At 46.6% G+C, this 12,307-nt stretch overlaps 1 protein-coding gene across 1 annotated transcript in view; it reads right to left on the bottom strand.

Annotated features, from left to right (window-relative positions):
• The window catches only part of psen2 (presenilin 2), a 46,600-nt gene that overhangs the window by 5,712 nt on the left and 28,581 nt on the right, over window positions 1-12,307 (bottom strand). Inside the window, exons 8-10 of the mRNA XM_067984099.1 lie at window positions 4,465-4,542; window positions 1,736-1,870; window positions 344-462 (exon numbers count right to left, since the gene is read on the bottom strand). Of these exons, the coding sequence (XP_067840200.1) occupies window positions 344-462; window positions 1,736-1,870; window positions 4,465-4,542 (332 nt within the window). The remainder of the gene's footprint in view (window positions 1-343; window positions 463-1,735; window positions 1,871-4,464; window positions 4,543-12,307) is intronic.

Here is a 12,307-nt window from a genome sequence, read left to right as displayed (position 1 = left end):
CATCTTCGCGATTCCACACTCTCGCCATTGGCCGCCCCACATGTCCATCTTTGCGGTGCCAATCGGAAAGCAAACAGACTCTTTGTTACCCGATTGGATGATTCTTGACTGTCAAACAGCCTTTTCTCCCCCATGTCCAATATTTTCATAACTAATAAACAAAAATGTTTTTAAAAAAATTATTTTTAAAAACTCAACTTTTTAACGCCCCTTACGATCTTTCTGCTGGCGGCAGTGTCGCCTGGGAGATTAATCTGTCATTTCTGGAGACTCCAGGGGCAATCCTGGAGGGGTTGGCAACCTCGAGGGAAATCGCTCAGAACCGCTCCGTCTTTCAACTTACGATCAGAATGGCGATGAAGCAGGCTAGCGTCGTGTTCCAGTCTCCGCTGGCAGCCGCCGCGGCCTTGCCCACCAGGACGCTGTAGAAGATGAAGTCCCCCAAGCCAAGCTTCACACCCTCTGCAAAAAGATTCACAAGGATGATTCCAGAACTGAGAGGTTATAATCAGCAGGAAAGGCTGAACAGGCGGGGGCCTCTTCTCTCTAGAAAAGAGAAGGCTGAGGGGTGACCTAATAGAGGTCTTTAATATTATGAAAGGGTTTGACAGGATAGACGTAGAGAACATGTTTCCACTTGTGCAGGAGATCAAAACCAGGGTAATAAATGTAAGATAGTCACTAATAAATCCAATAGGGAATTCAGGAGAAACTTCTTTACCCAGAGAGTGGTTAGAATGTGGAACTCACTACCACATGAAGTAGTTGAGGTGAATAGCATAGATAGATTTAAGGGGAAGCTAGATAAACGCATGAGGGAGAAAGAAATAGAAGGATATGCTGATAGGGTGAGATGAAGTAGGGAGGGAGGAGGCTCGTGTGGAGCATAAACACTGGCAAAGACCTTTTGGGCCGAATGGCCTGTTTCTATGCTGTAGATTCTATGTAAGGCCTATTTGACTACTGTACAATGTGAGCTGAACCTTCATTTGGGGTATTAATTTTTACCTTTTTCATAAGATGGCAAAAATGTTATTTATAGGCACATGGTGGGGTGAGGAACTGTATCTTGGGGGGCTGCGTTCACATTGCATCTGCAACGTGAGTGCGAAGCAGATTTGCTGAACCCGATGCTGCAGTTACGGAGGAGTCAGAGCTACGCTTTGGAGTCAGTTCCGGCCTTCACATCCAATTGACGCTCCAAGCTGATTGAGGGAGAAATGTTGGCCAAGACATCGGGGGAACTTCCCTGCTTTTCTTCCAGTAGTGCCATGGGGGGGGGCGGGGGGGGCAGGGGGGGATCTGTTATGTCCAACCTCGGTTTAACGTCTCACCTGAAAGGCAACCTTCTGACTCAATGGTAGAGAGTGCTACCAACTGAGCCAAGCAGACAGATAACAACAACTTGCATTTACAGAGCTCTTAACACAGGAAAACGTCCCAAGGCGCTTCACAGGAACGTAATTAGACAAAAATGGACAACAAAGATGGAGACATTAGGGGGGATGACCAAAAGCTTGGTCAAAGAGATAGGTTTTATTGAGGGACTTAAAGGAGGAAGGAGAGTTAGTGAGGTAAAGGGGTTTAGGGAGGGAATTCCAGAAGTTGGGACCTAGCCGGTTGAAGGCACTGTCGCCAATGGTAGGGCAAAGGGAGAACGGGATGGATAAGAGGCCAAACATTTCATGCAGAATGAATCAGAGAGTAAAAAAACGAGCAGCACACAGTCACATACTCTCCTCCTCCAGTTCCTCAGCACCGGCAGCTGAAAGCCGCACCCCTTGGATTTGGGTCTGAGGCATATCGATGACGTCATTTGCCGCCAGGACGGCGCGGTGATTCCCCTCAATCTCCACATCAGGATAATCCTCTAGAGTAGAAAAGCAGGAAGATGTCAGCACCTAAACCAATTGGAAGATCATCAGCTATAAAGAATTCCAACAAACAAATAAAAGAAAGATTCTGCTCGCTTAGTAGTGCCGCCAACTCTGGTTGGACGTATTCCTGGAGGTTTCATCATGTAACCTCCTGCCACCAACCGCCCTGCCCCACACTCCCGCCATTGGTCATCCGACACATCCATCCTCCCAGCGCCCTGCCTTCCCACCCGATCAGAAAGTGAACAGACTCTTTGTTACCCGATTGGATGATTCTTCACTGTCAGTCAAACAGCCTTTCTTCCCCCATGTCCATATTTTTTAAACAACAACAACTTCCATTTATAGAGCGTCTTTAATGTAGTAAAACGTCCCAAGGTGCTTTACAGGAGCATCATCAGACAAAAATTTGACACCGAGCCACGTAAGGACAAATTAGGACAGGTGACCAAAGAGGTAGGCTTAAGGAGCGTCTTAAAGGAGGAGAGAGGTGAGAGGTTTAGGGAGGGAATTCCAGAGCTTAGGGCCTAGGCAGCTGAAGGCATAGCCGCAATGGAGTGATGAAATGCGGGGATGCACAAGAGGCCAGAATTGGAGGAGCGCAGAGATCACGGAGGGTTGTAGGGCTGGAGGAGGTTACAGAGGTAGTGAGAGGCGAGGCCATGGAGGGATTTGAAAACAAGGATGTGAATTCTAAAATAAGCGTTCAAAGAACTTTTAAGTAAAACAGAATTTTTTTGCACCTATGATTTTCCTCTCGGGTTTTTGCTCCCAGCAGTGTTTGGAAGGTTAATCTTTAATTCCTGGAGACTCCCGGGCAACCCTCACGCACAGCTCCTACGTCTGGAGAAAGAGCCTGGATTTCAAACTCTGCGGCGTGAACCCCCTCACTTGTAGACAGCCCGTGCACATTCCTCCTCACCCGTTCCCTAGACCATGACTGCTTTCCCTGCAACTTTGCACAGTATTCTTTTGGAAGACAGATTTGAAGAAAGCACCCTCCTGGTAGGAAGGGGGAAGAGCGTAAAATCAGGAATTCACAAGCGAGCTCCCAGAAGGAGCATGGTCCAGAGAGAGCATTTCATAGAATCTTACAGCACAGTAGCGGGCCATTCGGTCCAACATCCTCTTTGAGCAAGCTAGCCAATTAGACCTACTCGTTCCCTTTAGCCCTGCTGGTCTTTTTTTAGGATCTGTTTTTATTGCTAAGTGGCGAGGCTCCCATAGCACAGTGAATAATGGTGCCCACCTCACAAGCAAAAGGTCCTGGGTTCAATTCCTGGGTGGGGTGAAACCTTACTCTAAATGTTACTGTTCACCTGGTAGGGAGTAGGAACTTGATTATTAGCTGATCATTTCCAGGGTTTTGTTTCTGCTGTGGCAGATAGCCCCTCAAACCTGTTCCTCCAGGTCTTTCTAAGATTCCTTAATGCCAAGTTACACTTTTCACTATCTGAGGATGTGGTTATTGTCAGCTGTGGCTCAGTGGGTAGCTCTCTTGCCTCTGAGTCAGAAGGTTGTGGGTTTGAGCCCCACTTCAGAGACGTGAGCACATAATGCAGGCTGACACTCCCAGTGCAGTAGTGAGGGAGTGCTGCACTGTTGGAGGTGCCGTCTTTCAGATGAGGCATTAAACCGAGGCCCCGTCTGCCCTCTCAGGTGGATCGGCAGTGCTCCGTACAGTTTGGGCCCTGACTTGAATTCGGCTGTTTTGCCTGTGCAGTTAAACATTGTATTGGCTGTGTTGATCACTGCTCTACATTGGTTGAACGTCAAGTTGACTAAAACTCCTCGGGGTATCGGCCGGACGGAGCGCAGAAAGGAAGATCGATAGGGAGGGTCGCAAACCCACCAGATTTTCCTTCTGTTCATTTACTATGAAAGGGGAAAATCCAGCAGGTTTCTCAACTGCCACGCGATTCCTCCCGTCCGATTTACCTTTCTCCGCTCTGCCCAGGCGGTGGTTAGGATTAGGACCCCAGAGTCTCTTTCAACTTCATCCTCAGCTATTTTAACAAACCAGTCTAGCAAGGAGCAGCTTTCCTTCAACAAATAATAACTGGTTTTCAGATAGGGCATTGTGGATTTATTTTATCCATTCTGGGGATGTGGGCGTTACTGGCAAGGCTGGCATTTATTGCCCATCCCTAGTTGCTCCTTGAGAAGGTGGTGGTGGGCCTTCTTCTTGAACCGCTGCAGTCCGTGTGGTGAAGGTTCTCCCACAGTGCTGTTAGGTCGAGAGTTACAGGATTTTGACCCAGCGACCTTAAGGGAACGGCCGATATATGTTCAAGTCGGGATGGTGATGGAGATGGAGATGAAAAAAATTGCAGGGCTATGTGGAAAGAGCAGGGGAGTGAGACTAATTGGATAGCTCTTTCAAAGAGCCGGCACAGGCACAAAGGGCCGAATGACCCTCCTGTGCTGAAAGATTCAATGATAACCCAAGATTATAATGTGGTGATAGAGATAACCCAGTACAACAAAGGTCTAGTAGCTGCATTCAACATATAGTCCACCTCCTGGCTTCTAATGTCACATTAAAGTGGCCATACTCTGATTCCTCCAACGTCAGTCTTATACCAACCTGAATTGCAGGTGTTGTTGAGGGGCTCCTCAGTGCCCAGGTCTCGCTTTGCCATTGTCACCAACCAAACCATGGTGGCTGCAGAGAAAAGGAACTGGTTAGAGCAGGGTGTCCACTTGTTTAGGTCAAGGGAAGTTTGACCTGCGCTCGTTTTCTAAACGTACTCCAGGCTCTACAGGGTGGTGCTCCCAAGGAGAGCATCTCAGGAAATCTCGGGCATGTTCCTCCCCACTGGGAGCCCTGGATCATAGAACCAACCTTCAAAGTACAACCGAATATATCATAGCTGTTTTAAGCCAATCGGTAAATAACTGCCAGCCAAATGGAGAGACCAATGTTTAACTGATTGGTGCTTCCAAAAATCAATTTTTGAAGCTGCTAACAAACACTTTTTTGTGCAATACTCACTTTTATTTATCTGTACCCGAATCACCCAACGACACCTCTGTTACACTCTACCCCAACTACATCTCTGTTACACTGTATCCCAACTACATCCCTACTACACTGTATCCCAACTACATCTCTGTTACACCGTACCCCAACTACATCCCTACTACACTGTACCCCAACTACATCTCAGTAACACTGTACCCCAACTACATCTCCATTGAACTGTACCCCAACTACATCCCTACTACATCTCTGTTACACTGTATCCCAACTACATCCCTACTACACTGTATCCCAACTACATCTCTGTTACACCGTACCCCAACTACATCCCTACTACACTGTACCCCAACTACATCCCTACTACACTATACCCCAACTACATCTCTGTTACACTCTACCCCAACTACATCCCAACTACATCTCAGTAACACTGTACCCCAACTACATCTCCATTGAACTGTACCCCAACTACATCCCTACTACATCTCTGTTACACTGTATCCCAACTACATCCCTACTACACTGTACCCCAACTACATCTCCATTACACTGTACCCCAACTACATCTCCATTACACTGTACCCCAACTACATCTCCATTACACTGTACCCCAACTACATCTCCGTTACACTGTACCCCAACTACATCTCCGTTACACTGTACCCCAACTACATCTCCGTTACACTGTACCCCAACTACATCTCCATTACACCGTACCCCAACTACACCTCTGATACACTGTACCCCAACTGCATCTTTGTTACACTGTACCCCAACTACATCTTTGTTACACTGTGCCCCAACTACATCTTTGTTACACTGTACCCCAACTACACCTCTGTTACACCGTATCCCAACTACAACTCCGTTACACTCTACCCCAACTACATCTTTGTTACACTGTACCCCAACTACATCTTTGTTACACTCTACCCCAACTACATCTTTGTTACACTGTACCCCAACTACACCTCTGTTACACCGTATCCCAACTACATCTCCGTCACACTGTACCCCAACTACATCTCCGTTACACTGTACCCCAACTACATCTTTGTTACACTGTACCCCAACTACACCTCCGTTACACTCTACCCCAACTACATCTTTGTTACACTGTACCCCAACTACATCTTTGTTACACTCTACCCCAACTACATCTTTGTTACACTGTACCCCAACTACACCTCTGTTACACCGTACCCCAACTACACCTCTGATACACCGTACCCCAACTACACCTCTGATACACCGTACCCCAACTACACCTCTGATACACCGTACCCCAACTACACCTCTGTTACACCGTATCCCAACTACATCTCCGTTACACTCTACCCCAACTACATCTTTGTTACACTGTACCCCAACTACATCCCTACTACACTGTACCCCAAATACATCTCTTACACTGTACCCCAACTACATCTCCGTTACACTGTACCCCAACTACATCTCCGTTACACTGTACCCCAACTACATCTCCGTTACACTGTACCCCAACTACATCTCCGTTACACTGTACCCCAACTACATCTCCATTACACCGTACCCCAACTACACCTCTGATACACTGTACCCCAACTGCATCTTTGTTACACTGTACCCCAACTACATCTTTGTTACACTGTGCCCCAACTACATCTTTGTTACACTGTACCCCAACTACACCTCTGTTACACCGTATCCCAACTACAACTCCGTTACACTCTACCCCAACTACATCTTTGTTACACTGTACCCCAACTACATCTTTGTTACACTCTACCCCAACTACATCTTTGTTACACTGTACCCCAACTACACCTCTGTTACACCGTATCCCAACTACATCTCCGTCACACTGTACCCCAACTACATCTCCGTTACACTGTACCCCAACTACATCTTTGTTACACTGTACCCCAACTACACCTCCGTTACACTCTACCCCAACTACATCTTTGTTACACTGTACCCCAACTACATCTTTGTTACACTCTACCCCAACTACATCTTTGTTACACTGTACCCCAACTACACCTCTGTTACACCGTATCCCAACTACATCTCCGTCACACTGTACCCCAACTACATCTCCGTTACACTGTACCCCAACTACATCTTTGTTACACTGTACCCCAACTACACCTCCGTTACACTCTACCCCAACTACATCTTTGTTACACTGTACCCCAACTACATCTTTGTTACACTCTACCCCAACTACATCTTTGTTACACTGTACCCCAACTACACCTCTGTTACACCGTACCCCAACTACACCTCTGATACACCGTACCCCAACTACACCTCTGATACACCGTACCCCAACTACACCTCTGATACACCGTACCCCAACTACACCTCTGTTACACCGTATCCCAACTACATCTCCGTTACACTCTACCCCAACTACATCTTTGTTACACTGTACCCCAACTACATCCCTACTACACTGTACCCCAAATACATCTCTTACACTGTACCCCAACTACATCTCCATTACACCGTACCCCAACTACACCTCTGATACACTGTACCCCAACTGCATCTTTGTTACACTGTACCCCAACTACATCTTTGTTACACTGTGCCCCAACTACATCTTTGTTACACTGTACCCCAACTACACCTCTGTTACACCGTATCCCAACTACAACTCCGTTACACTCTACCCCAACTACATCTTTGTTACACTGTACCCCAACTACATCTTTGTTACACTCTACCCCAACTACATCTTTGTTACACTGTACCCCAACTACACCTCTGTTACACCGTATCCCAACTACATCTCCGTCACACTGTACCCCAACTACATCTCCGTTACACTGTACCCCAACTACATCTTTGTTACACTGTACCCCAACTACAACTCCGTTACACTCTACCCCAACTACATCTTTGTTACACTGTACCCCAACTACATCTTTGTTACACTCTACCCCAACTACATCTTTGTTACACTGTACCCCAACTACACCTCTGTTACACCGTATCCCAACTACATCTCCGTCACACTGTACCCCAACTACATCTCCGTTACACTGTACCCCAACTACATCTTTGTTACACTGTACCCCAACTACACCTCCGTTACACTCTACCCCAACTACATCTTTGTTACACTGTACCCCAACTACATCTTTGTTACACTCTACCCCAACTACATCTTTGTTACACTGTACCCCAACTACACCTCTGTTACACCGTACCCCAACTACACCTCTGATACACCGTACCCCAACTACACCTCTGATACACCGTACCCCAACTACACCTCTGATACACCGTACCCCAACTACACCTCTGTTACACCGTATCCCAACTACATCTCCGTTACACTCTACCCCAACTACATCTTTGTTACACTGTACCCCAACTACATCCCTACTACACTGTACCCCAAATACATCTCTTACACTGTACCCCAACTACATCTCCGTTACACTGTACCCCAACTACATCTCCGTTACACTGTACCCCAACTACATCTCCGTTACACTGTACCCCAACTACATCTCCGTTACACTGTACCCCAACTACATCTCCATTACACCGTACCCCAACTACACCTCTGATACACTGTACCCCAACTGCATCTTTGTTACACTGTACCCCAACTACATCTTTGTTACACTGTGCCCCAACTACATCTTTGTTACACTGTACCCCAACTACACCTCTGTTACACCGTATCCCAACTACAACTCCGTTACACTCTACCCCAACTACATCTTTGTTACACTGTACCCCAACTACATCTTTGTTACACTCTACCCCAACTACATCTTTGTTACACTGTACCCCAACTACACCTCTGTTACACCGTATCCCAACTACATCTCCGTCACACTGTACCCCAACTACATCTCCGTTACACTGTACCCCAACTACATCTTTGTTACACTGTACCCCAACTACACCTCCGTTACACTCTACCCCAACTACATCTTTGTTACACTGTACCCCAACTACATCTTTGTTACACTCTACCCCAACTACATCTTTGTTACACTGTACCCCAACTACATCCCTACTACACTGTACCCCAAATACATCTCTTACACTGTACCCCAACTACATCTCCGTTACACTGTACCCCAACTACATCTCCGTTACACTGTACCCCAACTACATCTCCGTTACACTGTACCCCAACTACATCTCCATTACACTGTACCCCAACTACATCTCCATTACACTGTACCCCAACTACATCTCCATTACACTGTACCCCAACTACATCTCCGTTACACTGTACCCCAACTACATCTCCGTTACACTGTACCCCAACTACATCTCCGTTACACTGTACCCCAACTACATCTCCGTTACACTGTACCCCAACTACATCTCCGTTACACCGTACCCCAACTACATCTCCGTTACACTGTACCCCAACTACATCTCCGTTACACTGTACCCCAACTACATCTCCGTTACACTGTACCCCAACTACATCTCCATTACACCGTACCCCAACTACACCTCTGATACACTGTACCCCAACTGCATCTTTGTTACACTGTACCCCAACTACATCTTTGTTACACTGTACCCCAATTACATCTTTGTTACACTGTACCCCAACTACACCTCTGTTACACCGTATCCCAACTACAACTCCGTTACACTCTACCCCAACTACATCTTTGTTACACTGTACCCCAACTACATCTTTGTTACACTCTACCCCAACTACATCTTTGTTACACTGTACCCCAACTACACCTCTGTTACACCGTGTCCCAACTACATCTCCGTCACACTGTACCCCAACTACATCTCCGTTACACTGTACCCCAACTACATCTTTGTTACACTGTACCCCAACTACACCTCCGTTACACTCTACCCCAACTACATCTTTGTTACACTGTACCCCAACTACATCTTTGTTACACTCTACCCCAACTACATCTTTGTTACACTGTACCCCAACTACACCTCTGTTACACCGTACCCCAACTACACCTCTGATACACCGTACCCCAACTACACCTCTGATACACCGTACCCCAACTACACCTCTGTTACACCGTATCCCAACTACATCTCCGTTACACTCTACCCCAACTACATCTTTGTTACACTGTACCCCAACTACATCCCGACGACACTGTACCCCAACTACATCTCCGTTACACTGTACCCCAACTACATCTCCGTTACACTGTACCCCAACTACATCTCCATTACACTGTACCCCAACTACATCTCCATTACACTGTACCCCAACTACATCTCCATTACACTGTACCCCAACTACATCTCCGTTACACTGTACCCCAACTACATCTCCGTTACACTGTACCCCAACTACATCTCCGTTACACTGTACCCCAACTACATCTCCGTTACACTGTACCCCAACTACATCTCCATTACACTGTACCCCAACTACATCTCCATTACACTGTACCCCAACTACATCTCCGTTACACTGTACCCTAACTACATCTCCGTTACACTGTACCCCAACTACATCTCCGTTACACTGTACCCCAACTACATCTCCGTTACACTGTACCCCAACTACATCTCCGTTACACTGTACACCAACTACATCTCCATTACACTGTACCCCAACTACATCTCCATTACACCGTACCCCAACTACACCTCTGATACACTGTACCCCAACTGCATCTTTGTTACACTGTACCCCAACTACATCTTTGTTACACTGTACCCCAACTACACCTCCGTTACACTCTACCCCAACTACATCTTTGTTACACTGTACCCCAACTACATCTTTGTTACACTCTACCCCAACTACATCTTTGTTACACTGTACCCCAACTACACCTCTGTTACACCGTACCCCAACTACACCTCTGATACACCGTACCCCAACTACACCTCTGATACACCGTACCCCAACTACACCTCTGTTACACCGTATCCCAACTACATCTCCGTTACACTCTACCCCAACTACATCTTTGTTACACTGTACCCCAACTACATCCCTACTACACTGTACCCCAAATACATCTCTTACACTGTACCCCAACTACATCTCCATTGAACTGTACCCCAACTACATCCCTACTACATCTCTGTTACACTGTATCCCAACTACATCCCTACTACACTGTATCCCAACTACATCTCTGTTACACCGTACCCCAACTACATCCCTACTACACTGTACCCCAACTACATCCCTACTACACTATACCCCAACTACATCTCTGTTACACTCTACCCCAACTACATCCCAACTACATCTCAGTAACACTGTACCCCAACTACATCTCCATTGAACTGTACCCCAACTACATCCCTACTACATCTCTGTTACACTGTATCCCAACTACATCCCTACTACACTGTACCCCAACTACATCTCCATTACACTGTACCCCAACTACATCTCCATTACACTGTACCCCAACTACATCTCCATTACACTGTACCCCAACTACATCTCCGTTACACTGTACCCCAACTACATCTCCGTTACACTGTACCCCAACTACATCTCCGTTACACTGTACCCCAACTACATCTCCATTACACCGTACCCCAACTACACCTCTGATACACTGTACCCCAACTGCATCTTTGTTACACTGCACCCCAACTACATATTTGTTACACTGTGCCCCAACTACATCTTTGTTACACTGTACCCCAACTACACCTCTGTTACACCGTATCCCAACTACAACTCCGTTACACTCTACCCCAACTACATCTTTGTTACACTGTACCCCAACTACATCTTTGTTACACTCTACCCCAACTACATCTTTGTTACACTGTACCCCAACTACACCTCTGTTACACCGTATCCCAACTACATCTCCGTCACACTGTACCCCAACTACATCTCCGTTACACTGTACCCCAACTACATCTTTGTTACACTGTACCCCAACTACACCTCCGTTACACTCTACCCCAACTACATCTTTGTTACACTGTACCCCAACTACATCTTTGTTACACTCTACCCCAACTACATCTTTGTTACACTGTACCCCAACTACACCTCTGTTACACCGTACCCCAACTACACCTCTGATACACCGTACCCCAACTACACCTCTGATACACCGTACCCCAACTACACCTCTGTTACACCGTATCCCAACTACATCTCCGTTACACTCTACCCCAACTACATCTTTGTTACACTGTACCCCAACTACATCCCTACTACACTGTACCCCAAATACATCTCTTACACTGTACCCCAACTACATCTCCGTTACACTGTACCCCAACTACATCTCCGTTACACTGTACCCCAACTACATCTCCGTTACACTGTACCCCAACTACATCTCCATTACACTGTACCCCAACTACATCTCCATTACACTGTACCCCAACTACATCTCCATTACACTGTACCCCAACTACATCTCCGTTACACTGTACCCCAACTACATCTCCGTTACACTGTACCCCAACTACATCTCCGTTACACTGTGCCCCAACTACATCT

This window comes from Heptranchias perlo, chromosome 5 (genome assembly GCF_035084215.1).
Source record: "Heptranchias perlo isolate sHepPer1 chromosome 5, sHepPer1.hap1, whole genome shotgun sequence".
Taxonomy (NCBI): Eukaryota; Metazoa; Chordata; class Chondrichthyes; order Hexanchiformes; family Hexanchidae; genus Heptranchias; species Heptranchias perlo.
The sequence above is the reverse complement of the archived record's forward strand: the minus strand, read 5'-3'. Positions and strand labels throughout refer to the sequence as shown.